The following is a 25147-nucleotide window of genomic DNA, read 5'->3' as shown; positions in this document are numbered from 1 at the left end:
TCCTCCTTCCACACCTACCTTGCTACCCCACCCCCCAGCTTTCCTCCTCGCTGATTGGCTGATTCCGAGAGTCAACGTTAAAGGCCGCCTCCTGAGAGCTCAGCGTCGAGTGATTGGTCTTTTCAGCCCGCTCCTCCACCGCCCCGTCCAATGAGGAGGGAAGGCACGGCATCCACGCTTTCTTACGATTGGGCGCCGACCCACCACCCCTTCGCATCCAATCAGAGGGGCCTTCGCCCTCCCCACTTCGTTGTCCAATAGCCAATCGTTGTTGAGATTGCCGCAGAAAGGCCCTCGCGGGAGGGTTGTCTGGCTCAGTCGCCTGAGAAAATTTGAACACGAGAGCGGCTCCATCCCAGGCCAGGAGGTCGGTTCCGATAGGGCGGCTGTTGGGCTTCCGTCATGGGGGCGACACACCCCTTTCAACTCGGAAGTGCTATCACAGAAGCCTTAACGCGGCTGCCAAGTCCAGTGGCCGAGGAGACATCCGGGTATTGAGAGGCTCGTCGCGGGAGCCTCGGACCTCCCGCCCCCTTTGTTCATGAGGGGCCCGGAGGCCGTTAGCCGCGCTTGATTGGGTGAGCGATCACATGACCCCGCGCGAGGCTCCGCGCCGATAGGCTGGGTGGCTCCTCAGGACCGCGTGACGCGTCATCACGGAATAGAACGCGGGTGACGCCATTGGCTTCGTGTATGACGTCACCCCAAGGTTTCCACCGGTTGTTCTGAGGCAGAGTGATGTCAGGGGGTAGAATGAGAAGGTTTAAAGCAGGGCTTTTTTGGGTAGCAGGAACTCCTTTGCATATTAGGCCACACACCCCAGTGGCGGACTGGGTCTAAAAATATTGGTTGCCAGGAGACAAGGAAGGCCCGCCCACAACTTTAAGGCTATAATTTCATTTTTGTAAGAAATAAATAAAATTTTCAAAAAACACGTAAGCGGGGAAAAGGTGCAGTTAAAACTTTTGCAAAACAAACGTCTTATCTTTTTAGTAATTACAGTGTACATATATTGTACATATGACTGGCAGCATGCAGTAGATATTAAATGTCAATACAGATTGCATTTTCTCCAGGGGAGCTGATCTCTGCCAGCTGGAGATCAGTTGTAAAAGCGGGAGATCCCCAGGCCCCACCTGGAGGCTGGCAACCCTAAATACAATGTAAAATTTAGCTGCATTACATAATACTGGAACTTCTACTATATTTTCAAGCTACTAAAAGGTCATTAACATTTTTAACATATTATCTAATGTTTAAGGGGGCCCACTGGCCATCAGGCAAGCTGACACCCTGACCAGTCCGCCACTGACATACCCTGATGTAGCCAATGCTCCAAGAACTTATGGAGCTCTTAGTACAGGGCCTACTGTAGGCAGGAGGATTGGATACATCAGGGGGTGTGGCCTGATGTGCAAAGGAGTTCCTGCTACAAAAACCCTGGTAGATGGAGATGATGTCGTGCCTGTGGTGATGGGATGTGATGATGTCATATGTGGTTAAGACAAGTTGGTGCTGAATAGATTCTATGGCTCTGGAGCAAACGTGCTTAACATAAGAGTCGCACAGAATAAACATCAGATGTTTCAGAGCCACAGGACCTGAATGTCAGATGTTTCAGAGCTAGGGAGGAAGGCAAATAGATTGGGGGGAGGGAGAGTTGGAAAGAAAGCAACTTTAACTTTAAATGCATTCTCCAAGCCACTGGCTGGCTTGGCTTGGAGAAGTTATTTAAAGAGAGAAATGCCTTCTCCAAGCTGGCCGATGGGGCGCTGGGGGCTTTGAGAGCCACACCAGATGTGTGAAAGAACCACATGTGGCTCCCAAGCCAGTTTGGCCACCCCTGCTTCTGAATTTGACCAGGCTGCTTCCCCTTCTGCAGATGCTTTGGGACGGGTCGATGCTTATGGATCCCACCGTGTTGCAGGAGGCCATCCGGATATCTCCCGATGCCAGGACACACTTCAAAGTCTGCAGGTTCATCATGGAGGCAGGTGAGGGAAGTGAGGCTTTGGTGTCTCTCCTCCGTGCTTCTGCCCTCAATAGCAGACCTTCTCTGCTGCCTGAGCTCACTGTCCTCTGTTGTCCTGTGGTCCAGTCACCCTGCAGTCAAGCTGGTGCCTCGTCACAGGCTTTTTCCAGGGTCTCAAACAATTACTCTCAGCATTCCATAATTAAGGATACATCAGTCTTCAATTTTGACATATATATTTCCTTCTTTGCCCTCCCCCTCCCCATGGTCTCAATCAATTATAGTGTCCTGACCCCACTGATGGACCTCCTGATGGCACCTGGTTTTTTTTGGCCACTGTGTGACCCAGAGTGTTGGACTGGATGGGGCATTGGCCTGATCCAAGATGGCTTCTGTTATGTTCTTATGTCTGGGGTAGTGATTCTCTGTATTCTTGGGGGGGGGGCAACAGTGGGAGGGCTTCTAGTGTCCTGGCCCCACTGATGGACCTCCTGATGGCACCTGGGTTTTTTGGCCACTGTGTGACACAGAGTGTTGGACTGGATGGGCCATTGGCCTGATCCAACATGGCTTCTCTTAGGTTCTTATGTTCTTAATTACTCTCAGCATTCCACAATTAAGGATACATCAGTCTCCAATTTTGACATATTTATTTCCTTCTCTCCCCCCTCCTCATCCAAACAAATGGAAACTATAACTTATTATTCCAGTTTGTTCTTTCTGTTTGACCCCATATCTGTTATTCGTCTTCATTATACTTTATGATAATTTACTCCTCACCTTCTCTGTCCCCCCCCCCCTCAAAACAGAACCCAAATAAACCAAGATCATATAAACTGAGCTTATTATTCCTGTTTGATTTCTGGATCTGTTAAAGATTTTCATTATACTGTATGATAATTTACTGCTCGCACTCCACCTTCTCTGTTTCCCCCCATAACTGAACCCAAACATGTGGAAACCATATAAACTAAGCCTATCATTCCTGTTTGACCCCTGAATCTGTTAAACATCTTTATTATGTTATATGATAATTTACTGCTCACTTTCCACCTATATGAATAGACTGGTAATTTCCATTTTTTCCCCCCTGTCTCTGTCATGACTCTAATCTTCCTAGCAGCTAGACACATCTCTACTCTCTCTCTTCCTATATGTAATGGTTGAGGAAACTGAGAATATAAGAACATAAGAGAAGTCATGTTGGATCAGGCCAATGGCCCACCAGTCCAACACTCTGTCACACAGGGGCCAAAAAACCCAGGTGCCATCAGGAGGTCCATAAGAACATAAGAGAAGCCATGTTGGATCAGGCCAATGGCCCATCCAGTCCAACACAGTGGCCAAAAAACCCCAAGTGCCATTAGGAAGTCCATCAGTGGGGCTAGGACACTCAAAGCCCTCCCACTGTGCCCCCCCCCCAAGCACCAAGAATACAGAGCATCACTGCCCCAGACCTTGAATAAAACTTTGCTGGTTTTAAGGGTGCCCCTGGACTCACACTTTGTTCTGCTGCTTGAGACCAGCATGACTGCCCACCTGGGCCTTTCCAGCCTCCTCCAGGAGACCCGTTTGCTCTGTCCTCTTCCCCACAGGTGTGAAGCTGGGCTTGCGCTCCATCCCCATTGCCACAGCGTGCACCATCTATCACCGCTTCTTCACCGAGGTGCCCCTGGAATCCTATGATCCCTACTTGGTTGCCATGGCAGCTCTGTACCTGGCCGGGAAGGTGGAGGAGCAGCACCTGCGGACGAGGGACATCATCAACGTGTCCCACAGGTAACAAACACTGTGTGAATGCCAGGTTGGGGTTAGGAGCGTAGCGCACCACATCTTTGCTGGGAGTGTTCTAAGGCGTCTGAATTTTGGCAAAAGATCTTGGAAAAGGTGGAGGAAGTATGTAAGGTTAAAGTGGAGTTATCAGGGAAAGTGTTATTTATGGGAATTTTTTTTAAAAAGGTGAAAGTCCCCTGTGCGAGCACCAGTCGTTTATGACTCTGGGGTGACGTTGCTTTCACAACGTTTTCACGGCAGACTTTTTATGGTCATCTACACTTTCCCCCCAGCAAGCTGGGTACTCATTTGACCAACCTCAGAAGGACGGAAGGCTGAGTCAACCTTGAGCGGGCTACCTGAAAACCCAGCTTCTGCCGGGATCAAACTCAGGTCATGAGCAGAGCTTAGAACTGCAGTACTGCAGCTTTATCACTCTGCGCCACGGGGCTCTTTATAGGAACTTTGGGGAGCTATAAAATAGACAGATCCTTTCAGGATCTATTTAAAGCTATGATTTTAGCTGTCCATGCGGCGATAGCGTTTGGCTGGAAAGATGCCACAAAATGGACTATAGACCAATGGAATGGTTATTTATTTGAATGGGTACACTCAGTCCTATTAGAACATAAGAGAAGCCATGTTGGATCAGGCCAGTGGCCCATCCAGTCCAACACTCTGTGTCACACAGTGGCCAAAAAACCCAGGTCCCATCAGGAGGTCCATAAGACTAAGAGAAGCCATGCTGGATCAGGCCAATGGCCCATCCAGTCCAACCCTCTGTGTCACAAAGTGGCCAAAAAACCCAGGTGCCATCTGGAGGTCCATAAGAACATAAGAGAAGCCATGTTGGATCAGGCCAATGGCCCATCCAGTCCAACACAGTGGCCAAAAAACCCCAAGTGCCATTAGGAGGTCCATCAGTGGGGCTAGGACACTCACAGCCCTCCCACTGTGCCCCCCCCAAGCACCAAGAATACAGAGCATCACTGCCCCAGACCTTGAATAAAACTTTGCTGGTTTTAAGGGTGCCCCTGGACTCACACTTTGTTCTGCTGCTTGAGACCAACACGGCTGCCCACCTGGGCCTTTCCAGCCTCCTCCAGGAGACCCACTTACTCTGTCCCCTTCCCCACAGGCCACCCCTGAATTGGTTAAACTCCAAAAGGTGTGCTTACGGTTACAGATATGAAATAAGAATTAAAGCTGGTCATTTTGAGTGGGAGGGGGAGAGAATAAAAAGGAAAAGGAGAAAAAGAAGCATTTGATGTATTGAGGTATGTTCTATATGCTGCGTTATGTATTGTTTGAGTTCTATGAAAGCAGGATCAAATACTTCAGTGAACTACTTGTTTCATTAAAAAAAAAAAGGAGTGTAGTGCACCAATTCTTGGCAGCTGCCTGGAGGCTGAGTGCGGGGCAAGGGGCAGACAAGATACTGTGGTTTCTCCATAAATTGGTGCTTTCAAGAGTGGTCCATCGAATGGTGACATTTGTGGGATGCCTCTTTGATACAGAGCTTGTAAGAAACGGTATGACAGGCTGGTGTTTCCGTCAGATCAGCGTCGTAGTCCACCGCCTGCTGCAGGGGTGGCCAGACTTGCTTAACCAAAGAGCCGCATAGAATAAACCTGAGATGTTTGAGAGCCGCAAGACACAAATGTCAGATGTTTAGGAAGGAAGGCAGGCAGGCAGGCAGGCAAATAGATGGGGGAAAGGAGGGAGAGGTGGAAAGAAAGGAACTTTTACTTTAAATCCATTCTCCAAGCCACTGGCTGGCTTGGCTTGAGAAGCACTTTAAAGAGACAAATGTCTTCTCCAAGCCGGCCAAGAGCCACACAATGTGTGGGAAAGAGCTGCATGTAACTCCTGAGCCACAGTTCGGCCACCTGTTCTAGAGCGCTGGTTGATGCTGCAGCTGGGAGTCTGCCCAGGTGCAGCAGCGTTGGCACTTAGCCCAACAACGTTTCCATTCCCAGCTGCCCTTTTGCTAGCCCCAGAGGTGAGGGCAGGTGGCAGGGAGGGGAAGCAGGTGGAGAATGCCAGCCCAAAGCAGTGCAGCGTTAGCAGCAAGAAAGCCCAGGATCGAATCTTCATTCTTGGGTGATCTTGAGATACTTGTCATCTATCTCAGGAAGAGAAGTCTCTCATATGCATTAGCCCAGGGCATCCAAGGGCTGCCTTAGGCAAACTGAAGGGGACACTGTAACTTTTCCTCCTGTTTGAGGAAAAGTTTGGTGTAGTGATTAAGCGTGTGGACTCTTATCTGGGAGAACCAGGTTTGATTCCTCACTCCTCCACTTGCAGCTGCTGGAATGGCCTTGGGTCAGCCATAGCTCTGGCAGAGGTTGTCCTTGAAAGGGCAGCTTCTCTGAAGCCTGTTCCACTTCACAGGGTTTGATTCCCCACTCCTCCACTCACAGCTGCTGGAATGGCCTTGGGTCAGCCATAGCTATTTCAGGAGTTGTCCTTGAAAGGGCAGCTGCTGTGAGATCCCTCTCAGCCCCACTCACCTCACAGGATGTCTGTTGTGGGGGGAGAAGATATAGGAGATTGTAAGCCAGAGCGGAGAAGGGTGGGGTATAAATCTGCAGTTCTTCTTCTCCTATGTGGAACAGGCTTGCATGCAGTTATACACCATGCTTTTGAAAGCCTCCTGCCTTTCCACTGTGAGATGGTGTGGCGAGCAGTCGTCTGACGCTGCGCAGTTTGCACCGGCCGCCAATCGAGTACCGGATCCGCTTCAAGGTTTTTGTACCGATGTTTAAAGCCTTATGTGGCCTGGGACCGACGTACCTGCGAGACCGTCTCTCCCCATACGAGCCCCTGAGCTCATTAAAATCAACATCTTTTGACCGTTCCTGGCCCAAGGGATGTCCGGCTTGCCTCGACCAGCCGGGTCGACCCAGCCTGGTGGAACCAGCTCCCTTTAGACGTTCAGGCCCTGCCGGATCTGTTGCTATTGCGGAGGGCCTGTGAGACAGAGCTGTTTCACTAGGCCTATGGCTGAGGCAGGCAGACGTCCTTGCTTTATTATACCATCAAATCGACCTCCCTGCACTGTTCCTTAAGTCGGGCCAATACAGTTGACGTCCTTGACACCAAAGCTGTGTTTAACGGATGTGTCTGCAGCGTTCCATGCCGCGCTGAAATCAACGTGGAGTTAAATGGCTTAACCTGTTGAAATCTTAGTTGAAATCTTAATCTATTTTAATGATTTGATTCTGTTTTATCGTTGGCTTGATTGTTTTATTGCGTTGGGACCTGCCTCGAGCCCGTCACGGGACAGGGCGGGCTATAAATCGACAGAAATAAATAAATAAGCTAAAGAGCCCCAAGCATTTTAACTAGGGTTGCCAAGTCCAATTCAAGAGATATCTGGGGACTTTGGGGATGGAGCCAGGAGACTTTGGGGGTGGAGCCAGGAGCGAGGTTGTGACAAGCCTAATTGAGCTCCAAAGGGAGTTCTGGCCATCACATCATAGGGGACTGCGCACCTTCTAAATGCCTGCCTTCCATAGGGAATAATGGATAGGGGCACCTTCTTTTGGGGCTCACAGAATTGCACTCCCTGGTCCAATCTTTTTGAAACTTGGGGGGTATTTTGGGAAGCGGCACTGGATCCTATACTGAAAATTTGGTGCCTCTACCTCAAAAAACAACCCCCCCAGATATGCATGGATCAATTCTCCATTATCCCCTAAGGGAATGGGTCTCCCTAGGGAATAATGGAGTTCCCAGCAGACATTTCCCTCCCACCCACCACCCTGCATGGGGGGGAGGGTCTCCAAACCAGGGGATCCCCTGCCCCCACCTGGGGATTGGGAACCCTAGTTTTAACCTTTCTTCGTAGGGAAAAGGTTCCAACCCTTGAAGCATTCTGGTCGCTCTTTACATGAGGCTCACTTGTTTTTAGCCCACTGGCAATGGATTCAAAGGAAGAGGCAGAGCTCTTTGAAAGGTCCGCAGAGACCGTGGCTCCTCCTGGCATCTCTCTCTTGCTTCCCTGCAGGTACATGCATCCCCGGAGTGAGCCACTGGAGCTGGACACCCACTTCTGGGAGCTGAGGGACAGCATCGTCCAGTGTGAGCTGCTCATGCTACGGGTGCTCTGCTTCCGGGTCTCCTTCCAGCACCCTCATAAGGTCCAGAGTGCACGGCCCGGGTGGGAATGGGGAAGCATGCCTTGTGCGGGAGGCAGGGGGCCGAGCCTTCACTCCTCTCCCTTTCGCTGAGTCTAGAAATGGGGACTGGCCTTGGCAGTCAAGACCTCTGGGCCCTGCCTCCACTGAATGGCTGGAGCTTAGAACATAAGGGAAGCCATGTTGGATCAGGCCAATGGCCCAACCGGTCTAATGCTTCGTGTCGCACAGTGACCAAAACCCAGGGGCCCTCAGAAGGTCCACCAGCAGGGCCAGAACTCCAGAAGCCCTCCCACTGTTTCACCCCAAGCACCCAGAGCATCCCTGCCCCAGACATAAGAACATAAGAGAAGCCATGTTGGATCAGGGCAGTGGCCCATCCAGTCCAACACTCTGTGTCACACAGGGGCCAAAACTCAGGGGCCATGCAAAGGTTCACCAGCAGGGCCAGAGCTCTAGAAGCCCTCCTGCTGTTGCCCCCCCCCCAAGCCCCAAGAAGACAGAGCATCCCTGCCCCAGACATAAGAGCATAAGGAAAGCCATGCTGGATCAGGCCAATAGCCGATCCAGTACAACACACTGTTGGCTTTATTCTCTGTCAGCACTTTTTCCCAGTATATTTTTAAAAATTACTCCCGTCGTCCCCTACTCTTGGGCTTCCTGTCTGTGTCTGGCAGCCATTTTGTAGTTCCTCCACCTCCTGTGGTGGCCATTTTACGGCTGTGCCCAGCTCCCTGTGTCAGAATACCGCAGGCTCAAAATGAATGGGGATCCCTGATCTGGAGACTGGGTTGTGGCCCAGGCACCCTCTAAGGTGTGGAGTTTTCTTGTGAGCGAAAATTCTGCTTCGTGAGCGACTGGCATTACAACGGTGAGCTGCTGCATCAATGAGTTTGGTCCGGGGCCATTTTTTCTGAGCTAAGACAAAAACGTATGAGCTGGAGGCTAGAAAAACCCTGTGAGCTGGCTCAGACTAACCTCAGAGGGAACACCGGTTGTGGCCAACGTTCCCTCGCAGCTGAGTTAGTGTCAGCTAGCTCACAGGTGTTTCATCTCTGCCCACACATTTTTGTCTTCGGGAAGCATGGCCCCAGAGCCAAACTCATTGATGCAGTAGCTCAGGGGTGGCCAAGGGTAGCTCTCCAGATGGTTTTTTTTTTTGCCTACAACTCCCATCAGCCCCAGCCAGCATGGCCAATACCCTTGGCCACCCCTGCAGTAGCTCACAACGTTTAACGCCAGTAACTCATGAAATAGAATTTTTGCTCACAAGCCTCCCCAGCTTAGAGCAGGGGTGTCAAACTCATTTGTTATGTGGGCCGGATCTGTCATAAATGAGACCTTGCTGGGCGAGGCCACTTGTGTCATAAAATGCAACGCCAGGTGGCGGAGATATAAACTTAGCACTCGTTAGCATTCAAGGTGCTTTCTTTGCATCTCTCCTGTGCGATCCAGGGAACTGGGCAAAGGAAGCTCTGGCTGTTTCCTTCCTTCTCCAGGGGACTAGGAGGGGGAGGAGCCTCAGCCAGTAGAAAGGAGAGAGGATTGGTTTTGTAGCTGTGCTGTGCAATTGAGAAATACTATCCCTCCCCCCCGCCCCTCCTCCCCAAAGGAGGAGTTTCATCCACTGGAGAATCTTTTCTCCATTTCCCTCTCTCTTGCTTCCTTCTGCATCACAGCTTGCTTTGCCAGGCTTGCTCAATCGCACAAGAGCTACAGAGCAAAAACTCTATTTTTGCTCTGCAGCTCCTGTGCGATTGAGCAAGCCTGGCAAAACAAGCTGTGATGCAGAAGGAAGCAAGAGAGAGGGAGAAGGAAGCAGATGACAGCCAGTTGATCAGGGGTCTGATTCGGCTCTCGGGCTGCATGTTTGACACGCCTGGCTTAGAGGCAGCATGGGTTGTGCCCCCCCCCCCCCCGTCTTTTGCCCCTCCCTGACAAACTACCCTTTTCTCCTTGCAGTACCTGCTCCATTACCTGCTCTCTCTGAAGCACTGGATGAACCGGCACAGCTGGGACCGGACCCCCGTGGCGGTGGCGGCCTGGGCCCTCCTGCGGGATAGCTACCACAGGCCGCTGTGCCTGCAGCACGCCCCGCAGCATATTGCCGTGTCCGTCCTCTACCTCGCCCTGCAGTGCTACGGGGTGGAAGTACCTGCCGATGCCGAAGCCGAGCGGCCGTGGTGGCAGGTGAGGGAGACAGGTGGGTCTTCTTGAGTCAAGGCTAGATCAGAGAAGTCATCTCAGAGCACATCTGCTTGGAAAAGGGTAGGTGACTAGGGAAGGCAATGGCAAAACCACCCCGTAAAAAGTCCGCCGTGAAAACGTCGTAATGCGACGTCATTTCGTTTTCATTTCATTTTATTTAGTTTATATCCCGCCCTTCCCACCAAAGCGGCTCAGGGCGGCTCACAACACAAAAGTTCTAACATAAGAATAAGTTTTAAAATACATCAATTTACAACATTTAAACAATAAACCAGTAAAAACAGTAAAACAAAGCCATTTACCAAAGTACCATACTACAGCTTTCTATTCAAAATTTTTTCAAGTACCGCTCAGTTGTATGCCAACCGGAAGAGGACTGTCTTACAGGCCCTGCGGAACTGCCCAAGGTCCCGCAGGGCCCTCACCTCTTCCGGTAGCTGGTTCCACCAGCAAGGGGCTGTGATTGAAAAGGCCCTGTCTCTGGTCGACTTAAGTTGGGCCTCCTTTGGCCCGGGGAGTGCAAGCAGGTTTTGAGAACTCAATCTCAGCACTCTCTGGGGAACATGTGGGGAGAGACGGTCCCTAAGGTAGGCAGGTCTTAGGCCATATAGGGTCATCCCAGCTGTCATCCCAGAGTCGGAAACGACTGGTCCTTTATCTTTTAAAACATGGAATGGCAAAATCGTCCGTGGTTAAAATAGAATAATAATAATTTTTAATTTCTATCCTGCCCTCCCCGCCGAAGCAGCCTCAGGGCGGCTCACATAACATAAAAACAGCATTACAATAGTAAAATAATAAAACAGATAAAAAAATCCCAATTTGCAATTATTACTCAGTTAAGCATTGAAACATCAATAAAACAAAATTTAAAACCACAGATTAATTTGGTGCTACGAATATAACATAGCTTTGCATAGTGATGGTATAATAATTCCACATTAAAAGGCCAGCTGCAAGAGGACGGTTTTACAGGCCCGGCAGAACTGGTTAAGGTCCCACAAGGCCCACACCTCTTCTGGAAGCTGGTTCCACCAGCGGGGAGCTGTAGCCGAGAAGGCCCTCTCCCTTGTCATTTTCAATTTGACCTCCTTCGGCCCAGGGATTGTCAGCAGGTTTTGCGAGCTAGATCGAAGCACTCTCTGGGGAACATGTGGGGAGAGACGGTCCCTAAGGTAGGCATGTCCTCGGCCATATAGGGCTTTAAAGGCAGTAACCAGCACCTTGTAACGAATCCGGTACACAATTGGCAGCCAGTGCAGTTCCCGCAGCCTAGGCTGTACGTGCTCCCACTTAGGGAGCCCCGTTAACAGTCTGGCTGCCGCGTTCTGAATAGTAAAATGAATAAAAGCATCAATGAAATAAAGAGGCGTATGCATTTCTAACACAAAGACAAGCATTACAGAACTTAGCTACCTGTTTTGTGATATTCTGATCTGAGAGGAGACAGACTACCTGAGCAGACTCTTTTAGCCCTGGCTTAGCCTTAACCCGAGGGAGAATATATTTAGCATGGGCTAAACTATACCAAGGGCATCTTAGAAGCGCAGGTTCGCTTGTTTCTGTTTCTCGCAACTCACACCGGCAAAGTCTCTGAGCCAATGGAATTTTCTTGTGCCTTCCTTCAGGAACAGCAGAAGGAAGGGTTGAACATCTCGCCAGGGAGAAAGGTTCCCTCACCTTGTGATCCTCTTAAGTTAGTAAGATAGGCGAGAGGAGTGAGAGGATACCTAATTGTATCAGGCACCATAAAATCAGGGCATCTTGAGACGAGAGATCAAGGCGTCTTCCCGCGCCCTTTATCTATGCTGAACGAGAGCGATTGGAAGTGCCGCATCCCTGCGACCGAGTGGCAGGCGTGGTGTCACTCTGCGCTAGTCCTGCCTGCCACGTGGGGCCAGGTGAGGGAAGCAGTGCCGGGTGGCTGGACAGGCGCGCCCCAGGTGTTTTTCTCGACTCTCTTTCTGTCCTTCCAGGTGTTCAGCGAGGACCTCTCCAAGAACGTCATTGACCAGATTGTCTTGGACTTGATACAGATTTACACGCTGGACACGGAAATCTCCTAAGGAGAAGGCTGCCGCGGCCTCGTTCTGCAAGCCCTCCGGCTGCTTCGAGCGCCCCAAGCAGAAGGGAGAGGCACTGCGGACTGTTGTGGCCGCCTCCCCTCTGTTTCTTTTCAGCCTGTGGCTTGACCAGCACTGAACTGGCACAAGCAGCCAGACAATGGCGTGGACCACACACATCCTGCCCTGTGACGTTTCTGACCTGCCGGGTCCTCCCCACCTGCGACCCTTTGTCTCCTTCTGTCCCTTGAACTCGGAGCTTGACCGGGGCCGCCGAGGAAAGGCACCGCTCCCTGTCTGTGTCTCCTGTTCCAGCTGAAATCTGCATCCTGAATCGCCTCCGTTGTCACCCCTGATTCTGGGAAGGCTCCTAATGCTCCAACGTGACCACTGCTCGGCTGTGGGTCAGACCAGAACCAGATGGGCGTCGAGGAACCAGAGGAACGTTTGGTCTTGGGCGCAATGCTGTATACCCACGGGGCTTCCAATGCACAGTGTGACCCTGCGCACTCGATTTCGTTAATTCTAGATTAAAAAATGGAACTGTGAGCCAGCCTCTTCGCATGCTTCACTCAGGTGTGGTTTTCCTGTCTTAGAGAGCCAGTTTGGTGTAGTGGTGAAGTGCGCCGACTCTTAACTAGGAGAACCGGGTTTGATTCCCCACTCCTCCACTTGGCAGCTGCTGGAATGGCCTTGGGTTAGCCAGAGCTCTCGCAAAGTTGTCCTCAAAAGGGCAGCTGCTATGAGAGCCCTCTCAGTCTCGCCTACCTCACAGGGTTGTTGTGGGGGAAGAAGATAAAGGAAATTGTGAGCCGCTCTCTGGTTCAGAGAGAAGGGCAAGATATAAATCTACAGTCTTCTTCTAAGACCATCACTTCCAAACCAGTGCTGGGGAGCTCTCCTGAGATCTTATTTCCAGCCAGCCCCGTTGTGCTGTAGCCTGGGAATTGAACATGCCCTAGAGAAAGGAAGAAGCCTGGCTAACACTTCGCAGCCATTCTTACGTTCATATTGAAGGCCTCAGCCTTTATGACCCTGTTGTTGGCCCTCCAGAGAAACTGGTTGCCCACTGTGTGAGGCAGGATGCTGGACTAGATAAGTCTGATCCGCTTGGACTCCTATGTTGCAATGAAGGCCTCAGCTTCTATGTCCTGTTGTTGGCCCTATGAAGGTTGGCCACTGTGTGAGACAGGAGGCTAGACTAGATGGACCACAGGTCTGATCCAGCTCTTCTGATGTTCTCATGAAGGTCTCTGCCTCTATGCCCTGTTGTTGGCCTTATGAAGGTTGGCCACTGTGTGAGACAGGAGGCTAGACTAGATGGACCACAGATCTGATCCAGCTCTTCTGATGTTCTCATGAAGGTCTCTGCCTCTATGCCCTGTTGTTGGCCTTATGAAGGTTGGCCACTGTGTGAGACAGGAGGCTAGACTAGATGGACCACAGGTCTGATCCAGCTCTTCTGATGTTCTCATGAAGGTCTCTGCCTCTATGCCCTGTTGTTGGCCTTATGAAGGTTGGCCACTGTGTGAGACAGGAGGCTAGACTAGATGGACCACAGGTCTGATCCAGCTCTTCTGATGTTCTCATGAAGGTCTCTGCCTCTATGCCCTGTTGTTGGCCTTATGAAGGTTGGCCACTGTGTGAGACAGGAGGCTAGACTAGATGGACCACAGGTCTGATCCAGCTCTTCTGATGTTCTCATGAAGGTCTCTGCCTCTATGCCCTGTTGTTGGCCTTATGAAGGTTGGCCACTGTGTGAGACAGGAGGCTAGACTAGATGGACCACAGGTCTGATCCAGCTCTTCTGATGTTCTCATGAAGGTCTCTGCCTCTATGCCCTGTTGTTGGCCTTATGAAGGTTGGCCACTGTGTGAGACAGGAGGCTAGACTAGATCGACCACAGGTCTGATCCAGCTCTTCTGATGTTCTCATGAAGGTCTCTGCCTCTATGCCCTGTTGTTGGCCTTATGAAGGTTGGCCACTGTGTGAGACAGGAGGCTAGACTAGATGGACCACAGGTCTGATCCAGCTCTTCTGATGTTCTCATGAAGGTCTCAGCCTCTATGCCCTGTTGTTGGCCCTCTAGAGGACCAGATGGACTATTGGTCTGATTGAACAAGGCTCTTTTGATGTTCTCATGACCTAGATAAGTTCCTCTATTAGTTGGAAATCATGCTGAGACTCTTAATATGATTTCCAGGGACATCTTCACACATTACTTGTCATTGTTGAGACCTGCTAAAACTATAATGTATGAATGCAAGAAGATTAATACAGGAACGTTCATGAGAGCACCAGGACTGGTTGCTACATTCATTTTGGGTGAATGCTCTTATGACGTGTAGTGTTCCCATGCTATATTTTGCTTTCCCTCCTTCAGACATACACCCAGCAGTGATTCTATCCCACCCTTTTGTAGATCTGCTAACTTCTAAGAGTGGGCAATACCAGATGATTTGGTTACTGGTCACAGCGCTGAAGGCGGAAGGTAGGGGCAGGCCTCAGGTTCAGCAGCAGCTCCTGAACCTTTCTGAGGGTTCCCCCTCTTCCTCCCCACCTACCTTGTCCATTGAACAGTAGGTGCAGCTGCATAACAATCCCTGGATTAGGAGAGCGGGCAGCCAGCCAGCCACCAGGGGCTTTGCCACTCCCCCAGCAGCCCTCATTAACCCCTGGAGAAGGGCCCCCCCCCTTTCTCCACTTGTTATGTGATTTTGGGTGGCAGGTGGCTTGCTGGCCTTTCTCTAGGCAGCCCAAGCAGGCCTCGCTCGCCTGGGGCTCTCCTTTCTTGCATCAGGTTGCTTTTGACTGCAGGGCGGGGGGCGGGATATGCTAATAAGTTATGCTAATGAGCTCTGCTAGTTGTTTTTCTACAAAACGACCCCTGGGTAGGGGTATATTGACCCACCCTGGCAAGAGGGCTGGGCTTAGCCCCTTCCCCACCTCCGGCTTGTCTCCAAAAGGTCCTGTAGGGCTGGAGTCCCCAGCCTTGTTGAGCTGGCTGCAAGTTCGTGGAGTTTGGGTACAGGTGGAGTCTGCCGCGACAGAAATGGCTGCCATTGAGACCAAACATGTCAAACAATGCGGGGACCGTGGAGGTTCAGCCATTAGGAAATGATAGAAAGAATACTCTCAGTGTTACAAAACAATATCAAAATATAATTGCTATACTTTCCATTGCAGCATTGTGTTACAATATAAATTCCAGTGACAAATACCATCCGAAGCACACAGCTCCACTACTGTCCATAAGATGATATCAAATTCTTTCACAGAATCATAGAGTTGGAAGGGACCTCTAGGGTCATCTAGTCCAACCCCTGCACAATGCAGGAAACTCACAAACGCCTCCCCTAAATTCACAGGATCCTCATTGCTGTCAGAGAGCCATCTAGCCTCTGTTTCAAAACCTCCAAGGAAGGAGAGCCCACCACCTCCTGAGAAAGCCTGTTCCACTGAGGAGCCGCTCTAACGGTCAGGAAGTTCTTCCTAATGTTGAGCTGGAAACTTTTGATTTAATTTCAACCCATTGGTTCTGGCCCGACCTTCCTGGGCCACAAAATACAGTCCGACGATGATGCAAAACCAGTCCGTTCTCGTTTCGGATCCTTACGATCCTTCCTCTGGTACCGTCTTATTGATTTTGAATGCAGTAATCTGATGGTGCCTTATTCCTTTACTATTCACTGTTTTCCAGGCTTTCTCTAATTAATTTCATTGCTAGAACGCTACTGTTCTTCCTCCATCTCTTAGTTCACTGAACGCAATGAAACGCTGAGAGATGGAGAAAGGACAGTAGCGTGAAAAACAGTGAATAGTGAAGAAATAAGGCACCATCAGACTACTGCATTCAAAATCAATAAGACGGTCCCAGAGGGAAGGATCGTAAGGATCCGAAACAAGAACAGACCGGTTTTGCATCATCGTTGGACTGTATTGTTTGGAAAGAATTTGATATCATCTTATGGACAGTAGAGGAGCTGTGTGCTTCGGATGGTATTTGTCACTGGGATTTATATCGTAACGCAATGTCGTGAATGGAAAGCATTGCAATTGTATTTTGATATCATTTTGTAACACGGAGAGTAATTTTTCCCTATCGTTTCCTGATTGAGACCAAACACAACATGGCCGCCGTGAGTCCCAGCTCCAATCACAAAATCTTCGAGGAGAATGCAGTTTTGAGTCCAGTGGCACTCTGAAGACTGACAAACCTATTGTTCCGGCTATAAGTTTTCGTGTGCACTAAAGAAGCGTCTTCGGAAGTGGATGTGCACACGGAAGCTTGTCCCCAAAACAAAATTATGTTGGTCTTAAAAGTGCCACCGGACTCAAACTTAGTTCTGTTGCTTCAGACGAATACGGCGTTGGTTATCCACCGGAATCTTATCTGAAGAAGTGTGCATACCGGGGCCTTTTTTTTGTAGCAGGAGTTCCTTTGCATATCAGGCCACACACCCCTGATGTAGCCATTCCTCCAAGAGCTTACAACGCTCTTTTTCGTAAGCTCTTGGAGGATTGGCTATGTCAGGGGGGTGGAGCCTAATATGCAAAGGAGCTCCTGCTAGAATTCCACCCCTGATGTAGCCAATCCTCCAGGAGCTTACAGTATGCCCTGTACTGAGAGCCCTGTAAGCTCCTGGAGGATTGGCTACATCAGAGATGTGCGGCGTGATATGCAAAGGAGTTCCGGCTACAAAAAACCCCCAACCCTGGTGCATACGCATAAAAGCTTATACCCAGAGTTAAACTTCGTTGGCCTTAAAGGCCTGTGGCAGTGAAGGTGGTAGCGGCTGCAAGCATAGACAGCTTCAAGAGGGGATTGGATAAGCATATGGATCAAAGGTCCATCAGTGGCTATTAGCCACAGCTCATTGTTGGAACTTTCTGTCTGGGGCAGTGATGCTCTGTATTCTTGATGCTTGGGGGGGGCACAGTGGGAGGACTTCTAGCCCCACTGGTGGACCTCCTGATGGCGCCTGGGTTTTTTGGCCACTGTGTGACACAGAGTGTTGGACGGGTTGGGCCATTGGCCTGATCCAACATGACTTCTCTTATGTTCTCTTAAGGCGTCACTGGACTCATTCTCCTGCTTCAGACCAACACAATTCGTCAGTCTAAAAGACAATCTACAGTGTCACACATGAAAACAGAATGTTTTTTGCTTGTTTTGTGTGCCATCAAGTCACAGCTGACTCATGGTGACTCCACGGCGTTTCCAAGGCAAGAGACGTTCAGGGGTGGTTTCCAAGTGCCAGCTTCCGCATCACAGCCCTTGGTATTTGAAGATGTGAGCCGTGACTCACAAAAGCTGCTTCCCTGCTACGAATTTTGTTAGTCTTTAAGACAGGGGTGTCAAACATGCGGTCTGGGGGCCAGATCAGGCCCCCAAGCAACTGGCTGTCATCTGCTTCCTTCTCCCTCTTTCTTGCTTCCTTCTTGCTTTGCAAGGCTTGCTCAGTCATACAGGAGCTGCAGAGCAAAACCTCTATTTGCTCCATTGATTGAGGCTTCTCCCTTGGGGGTGGGGTGGGGAGGGAGAGCTTGCTTTGCCAGGCTCTCTCAATCGCACAGCAGAGCTACTGAGCCAAACCTCTTCCTTCTGTTGGCTGAGGCTCCTTGCCCCCACCCCCAGTCCCTTGGGGAAGGTAGGAAAGAGCCTGAGCTTCCTTTGCCCAGTTCCCTGGTTCCCATGGGAGAAATACAAAGAAAGCACCTTTAAGGCCCACGAGTGCTAACGTTTTAAGCATGTTTTAAGTTTTTAAAATATATATATTTAATTGTGTTTGTGTCCTTTATAAAGTTTATATCACTGCTACCTAATCTTAAATAGGTATACACATGGCCCGGCCCAACAAGACCTCATTTATGTGAGATCCAGCCCTCATAACAAATGAGTTCGACACGGCTGCTTTAAGATGTGTCTCTCTTAAAGGTGTCTTTAAGATGTGGCCAAAAAGCAGACCCACGGTTCAGAGTGGTAAAGCTGCAGTACTGCAGTCGAAGCTCTCTGCTCACTGCCTGTGTTCGATCCCTGGCGGAAGCTGGGTTCAGGTCGCCGGCTCGAGGTTGACTCATCCTTCCATCCTTCCAAGGTCGGTAAAACGAGTACCCAGCTTGCTGGAGGGTGGGGGGGAAGAAGTGTAGATGACTGGGGAAGCAGAACAAAGTAAGAGTCAAGTGGCATCTTTGAGACCAACAAAGTTTTATTCAGAATGTCAGCTTGCATGTGCTCCAAGCACACTCCATCAGATGAATCAGGCACAGTGAGCAGAGTCACACAGAGCTGTGGCCCAGAATGCAAAATGGTACAAACTTAAGATCCAATGACAGAAGAGTTGCTTCAAACCAACACAGCGGGCATTTCTTTTTGACCCAGGCTTATAACAATAGGAGCGTTCAACAGACGTTCTCACATTTTGACCTATTACTGTTTTATTGCTTTCTCACGCTCATGCGACCCAGATCAAAGGTTTGCTCTGGTGGAGAGCCAGTTTGGTGTAGTGGTTAAGTGTGTGGACTCTTATGTGGGAGAACTGGGTTTGATTCCCCACTCCTCCACTTGCACCTGCTGGAATGGCCTTGGGTCAGCCATAGCTCTGGCAGAAGTTGTCCTTGAAAGGGCAGCTGCTGGGAGAGCCCTCTCCAGCCCCACCCACCTCACAGGGTGTTTGTTGTGGGGGAGGAAGGGAAAGGAGATTGTGAGCCGCTCTGAGACTCTTCGGAGTGGAGGGCGGGATATAAATCCAATATCTTCTTCTTCAATTTATTAATTTTACTCTTCTGTCATTGGATCTTACGTTTGTACCATTTTGCATTCTGGGCCACGGCCTACCAACTCTGTATGGCTCTGCTCGCTGTGCCCGATTCCTCGTCTGATGAAGTGTGCTTGGAGCACACGAGAGCTTCCGTCCTGAATAAAATTTTGTCGGTCTCAAAGGTGAAACTTGACTCCTACTTTGTTCTGCTGCCTCAGACCAACACGGCTGCCCGCTTGGCTCTGTGACTGGGGGAGGGGACGGCAAACCACCCCGCAAAAAGTCTGTCGTGAAAACATTGTGACGTGACGTCACCCCAGGGTCAGGAACGAATGGTGCTTGCGCAGGGGACGACCTCGACCTTTTTAAGATGGAGCTGGACTACTTGCTCTTTGGTATCTGAAGAAGTGAGCCGTGACTCACAAAAGGCTCTCCTCTGCCACCAATTTTGTTAGTCTTTAAGGAGCTACCGGATTCTTCCTCTTTTCTTCTGTGAGAGGCAGACTAACATGGCTACCTATCTTGATCTATCACAACCTTGGAAGTCTCTCATGCAAATTAGCCGACCTGAGATCTGATGAGAGATTCAGAGGGTTGGTCACAGGGTTCCCCCCCCCCCTTGTAGCAGGAGCTCCTTTGCATATTAGGCCACACCCAATGTTCCCTCTAAGCTGCAGTCTTGTGAGCCAAAATTCTACTTTGTGAGCTGCTGGCATTGAGGTTGTGAGCGACTGCACAAATCAGTGTGCTCTGGGACCATTTTTCCTGAGCTAAGACAAAAAGGTGTGAGCTGGAGGCTAAAACTCTTGTGAGCTAACTCATGCTAACTCAGCTTAGAGGGAACACTGGGCCACACCCCCTGATGTAGCCAATCCTCCAAGAGCTTGTTGTTGTTCAGTCGCACAGTCGAGTCCGACTCTTTGCGACCCCCTGGACCAAGTCACGCCAGGCCCTCCTGTCTTCCACCATCCTCCGAAGTCTGCTCAAATTCGTGTTAGTCATATCAGTAATGCTGCCCAGCCATTTCATCTTTTGCCATCCCCTTCTTCTTTTGCCTTCCGTCTTTCCCAGCATCGGGGTCTTCTCCATCGAGTGCTCCCTTCTCATTGGGCGGCCAACGTCTTTTGAGCTTCAGCTTTTGACCTTCCAGGGAACAGTCTGGGTTGATTTCCCTTAGGACTGACTGATTTGATTTCCAAGGGACTCTCGAGAGTCTTCTCCAGCACAGCAGCTCGAAAACATCTATTCTTCTGCGCTTCAGAGCTCTACCAAGAGCTTGCAGGGCTCTTCATACAGGGACTACTATAAGCTCCAGGAGGATTGGCTACATCAGGGGCACGTGGCCTGATATGCAAAGGAGTTCCTGTTAGGAAACAAAAAGCCATGGTTGTTTATAAAAGAAATGCAGTCCATTTTACAGATTGTCACCAACAGGAACTGAGTTTGGTTTATAACCTTTTTAGCTCCCACCAAATACCGCTTTGATGGTATCCTGCGTTTTAAAAAAATTACCCAGTTCCATTTAAAACCAGTTTGCTGATGAAAGGAACTGATAGAACTGATAAAAGGAAATCCTTCACTCAAACACATGGGATTCACTGCCACAGGAGGTGGTGGCAGCTACAAGCATAGCCAGCTTCAAGAGCGGATTGGATAAACATCTGGAGCAGAGGTCCATCAGTGGCTCTTAGCCACAGGGTATTGTTGGAAATCTCTGTCTGGGGGGCAATGAGGCTCTGTATTCTTGGTGTTTTGGGGGCGACAGTGGGAGGGCTTCAAGTGTTCAACTGGCCCCACTGATGGACCTCCCTATGGCACCTGGGGGTTTTTTGGACCTGTGTGACACAGAGTGTTGGACTGGGTGGGCCATTGGCCTGATCCAACATGGCTTCTTGTATGTTCTTCTGTCTGAGGCAGTGATGCTCTGCATTCTTGGTGCTTGGGAGGGGAAACAGTGGGAGGGCTTCTAGTATCCTGGCCCCATTGATGGACCTCCCTATGGCACCTGGGTTTTTTTGGCCACTGTGTGACACAGAGTGTTGGATTGGATGGGCCATTGGCCTGGTCCAACATGGCTTCTCTTATGTTCTTATGTCTGAGGCAGTGATGCTCTGTCTTCTTGATGCTTGTGGGGGACAACGGTGTGAGGGCTTTTATTGCCCTGGTCCCACTGGTGGACCTCCTGATGGCACTTGGTTTTTTTTGGCCACTGTGTGACACAGAGTGGTGGACTGGGTGGGCCATTGGCCTGATCCAACATGGTTTCTCTTATGAGACACAGAGTGTTGGACTGGAGGGGCCACTGGCCTGATCCAACATGGCGTTTCTTATGAGACACAGAGTGTTGGACTGGAGGGGCAATTGGCCTGATCCAACATGGCTTTTTTTTTGGCCACTGTGTGACACAGAGTGTTGGATTGGATGGGCCACTGGCCTGATCCAACATGGCTTCTCTTATGTTCTTACCCGATGCGGACGCATTTCTGGTTTCAGGGGTGGTGGTTTCTTCCATTTGGACAAATGTACAAGCGCTTTTCAAACTGATTTATTATTTTTTTTTTAAAAAAGCCTTCATCCTCTACCTTTATTTTTTTTAAATATGGTTTAGAAAAAAATATTCCCCACCAAGAAGAGACTTCCCCCTGCCCTTCACAGGTATGTCCTCTCGCTCCCCGAATCGTCGTGTGAAATAGCAGAACTCACTGGTAAACGGCTGGCGGATTTGTACAGCAGCGAAGTGACCTGTCTTTCTTTTTTGAATGTTTTTTTTTAAATATATATATAATATTCTGTTTCTATCAATAATTATCTACAATATTGAATGAAAATAAGCCCAGGCAGAGACGGAAGGGGGTTTCCTTTGCCCCGTTTCCCTTTCCTCGAAAATGAAACACTGAAGATTTTGGATTTTATTATTTTTTTTCTTCTTCTTTCGACACTCGGGTGAGGAAAAAAAGAATTCGTCGTCGTCCCCCTCCCCTCCCTGTTTTGTTGTCGTCGTTGTGTGTGTGTGTGTGTTTTTCTCGGAAAGAAAAGATGGCGACAAAGGGATTTACAGATGGGTTTGGCGTTTGCCCTTCCGGGGAAGGGATGGCTTTTCTGATGGTGCTGCAGCTGGTACTTTCGAGCAGGTTTGCCCACGGAAAACCCAGAGCGTGCCCCATGGCTGTGAAATACGGGGGCCCCTTAGCCTTGGTTTGATATGTGGGGGATGCTGAGGCTGCAGGTGTGTGTGTGTGGTGGGGGGGTTCATGGAGGATTCCCCTGCGCTGCCTGGGGACAAAAATCCTGGCCTAAGATGGCGCCCCGCTTTCCTGCCCCCCAACTAGGGGTGCCAAGTCCAATTCGAGAAATACCTGGGGACCTTTGGGGGTGGAGCCAGGAGACTTTGGGGGTGGGGCCAGGAGCAAGGGTGTGACAAGCATAATCGAACTCCAAAGGGCGTTCTGGCCATCACATTTCAAGGGACTGCGCACCTTTTAAATGCCTTCCCTCCACCGGAAATAATGAAGGATAGGGGCACCTTCTTTTGGGGCTCATAGACTTGGACTCCTCGGTCTAAAAGGCTCTCTCTGAGGTGGCTGCTCTGTTTTGCCTCATGGGAAAGCTATACGGTTGCCAAACATAGGTCTTGGTGGCTGGGGAGGGCGAAATTTGAGGGGGAGGGAGACCTTAGCGTTATAGGGTTATAATATATATGAAGAAAGGCTGAAGGAGCTGGGCATGTTTAGCCTGGAGAGGAGGCGGCTGAGAGGTGATAGGATCACCATCTTCAAGTACATGAAGGGCTGTCCTCTAGAGGATGGTGTGGAATTGTTTTCTGTGGCCCCTGAAGGTCAGACCAGAACCAAATGTTGAAATTAAATCAAAAGAGTTTCCGGTTCAACATTAGGAAGACCTTCCTGGCCATTAGAGGGGTTCCTCAGTGGAACAGGCTTCCTTGGGAGGTGGTGGGCTCTTCTACCTTGGAGGTTTTTCAACAGAGATTAGATGGCCATCCGGAAGCAATAAGGATCCTGTAAATTTAGGGGGAGGTATTTGTGAGTTTCCTGCATTGTGCAGGGGGTTGGACTAGATGACCCTGGAGGTCCCTTCCAACTCTATGATTCTATAATGCCATAGAGAACACCTTCCAAGACAGTCATGTCCCCTCTGGGAGTGGGGACTGGAGAAAAGTTGTAGCCTGGAGAAAAGTTTAATTCCAGGTCTCCAAGCCCCACCTGGAAATTTGCAACCGAAGCAAAGCCACCAAGGGGCATCCTGCCTCTTCCCCGATGGTGGACATTTCTTAGGCTGAATGGTTTTAAGCTATTGGCTGGTATATTAATGTGGATTGCGGGGAGTGGGGAGGGGAATTGAGCAGAAGGTACTGAGTGACGAAGAGACACTGGGACAAATCGCTCTGAAAAGGTGACGGGTGCTCCCTGTGCCCGGCCAGGAGTTTGCGTGCTCCTTCGGTAGCTGGCTTGCAGTCCTCTCCAACAGTGTAAAAGAAACGGGTTAGGAGATGTGGGGAAAATAAATTTTAGGATGTGGCTAGAGTTGCCGGGAAATATCTGGGAACTTTGGGGGAGGAGCCAGGAGATTTTAGGGTGGAGCCAAGAGCAAGGGTGTGACATGCACGACGGAACTCCAAAGGGAGTTCTGGCCATCACATTTAAAGGGACCACGCTCCTTTTAAATGCCTTCCCTCCGTTGGAGACAATGAAGGACAGGGGCACCTTTTTGGGGGGCTCATGGAACTGGACCCCCCGGTCCAATCTTTTTGAAACTTGGAGGGTCTTTTGAGGAGAGGCACCGGATGCTATGCTGAAAATTTGATGCCTCCACCTCAAAAAACAACCCCCCTCAGCCCCAGATACCCACGGATCAATTCTCCATTATATCCTATGGGAGTAAGTCTCCATAGGGTCTAATGGATTGCCCAGCAGACATTTCCCTCCCCCCTCCTGCTTTTTGATGACCCTGAAGTGGACGGGAGGGCCTCCAAACAGGGGGATCCCCTGCCCCGAACTGGAGATTGGCAACCCTAGATGTGGCTGAATAGAAGTCTACCTTTATCCAATTGAGTTGATGGCACGAGGGGATATTTCTAACGACTGGATGTCAGCCTGGGGAAAGCATCGCCTTATGCAGAAACCGCCTTCGTGTTTCACTGCATTTCCCCATAAACTTGAGGGCTGGAAACCTACTGCTAGGTATTGGAAACGAATGGCAGCTTTTCATCCAGGCACTGCAGGGCCGTGGATGGACTGGATGGCTTCTCAGCTATTGCAGGAAGCTGATTTTTGGATGATTTCGGAATGCTGTCGCTTACTTTTCCCTTAGGCGTAAACAAAAAGCGCCAACTTTATCTCCTCACCACCCCAGCATCCTCCCTTGCTCAGTGATTTCTAGGAAGCTGGTTAAAATGACCCAAGTCTAGGAAGCGTTTGGATTGTGAGCTCTTCGGGGGGGCCTTGGGGGTCAGTGCCCCACTCAAGCACCCCCCCCCCCCATTTCTGCTCACCGTTTCTGGACAATTGCCTGAAAAGGCCACTGCAGCCGTACCCTAGCATCAGTCACTCGGTATCTGTGGGGGGCGTGCAGGGCTTTAATCTCTCAATTGCTCGGCGATTAGTCCATTCTCTCTCCCAATTTGGAACTCCTCCTTTTCCTGGCAAACCTCGGTATAAATACAAGCTACAGCAAGCAATGTTTTTTTTTTTTTTGTTAAAAAAAACAACCCAAAATTCCCCCCAAAACTAAAATTCCATCAGGGGAGGTGGGGTAAGGAGAAAAGGGGAGTTTGATAACAGGCATGCTTATGGTCAGAAGGTCCGTTAATACATCTGTCAGTTGGTATCATATATATATATTTAGGATAATAGATGTCTAGATTATTCCTCTTTTTTTCTTTTTTTTTTCTCTTTTTTTTTTCCTGGTGCAAATATAGTTCCTTTTTTAAACTCTGGAAAGAAAAAAAAACCCAACACCCCCCCCCCCCCCAAGAAACCCCCAAATGAAAAGAAGTCCCCAGAAATAAATCGAAGCAACCCCTCAAATGGGGGAAATCCTGGTGGGTTCAGTGGCTGTGTTTCGTGTCCAAAGAGAAACAAAGAACAGACTAGAGAAAATGGGTGGTTTTTCCTGTACACCCTCCAGGGCTCAGCCCACCCCGTCACGGGTGACTCTGAAGACACTTTTATCTTGCCCCCTCAGTAGTACGCTCTCGCTCGCTCTCTTTCT

General features: G+C 49.9%; 1 protein-coding gene across 1 annotated transcript; it reads left to right on the top strand.

Moving 5' to 3' along the window:
• Positions 1 to 273: 273 nt before the first annotated feature.
• Positions 274 to 12707, top strand: CCNQ (cyclin Q). The gene is made up of 6 exons (XM_060252288.1): positions 274 to 578; positions 1883 to 1994; positions 3568 to 3751; positions 7758 to 7890; positions 9850 to 10077; positions 12072 to 12707. Exons 2-6 carry the CDS (start codon positions 1883 to 1885, stop codon positions 12159 to 12161), a joined length of 747 nt encoding a protein of 248 aa, XP_060108271.1. The 5' UTR covers positions 274 to 578; the 3' UTR covers positions 12162 to 12707.
• The last annotated feature ends 12440 nt before the right edge of the window (positions 12708 to 25147 follow it).

This window comes from Heteronotia binoei, chromosome 13, assembly GCF_032191835.1.
Source record: "Heteronotia binoei isolate CCM8104 ecotype False Entrance Well chromosome 13, APGP_CSIRO_Hbin_v1, whole genome shotgun sequence".
Lineage (NCBI taxonomy): Eukaryota > Metazoa > Chordata > Lepidosauria > Squamata > Gekkonidae > Heteronotia > Heteronotia binoei.
Note: the sequence above shows the minus strand (reverse complement) of the source record. Positions and strands in the feature narration are given on the sequence as shown.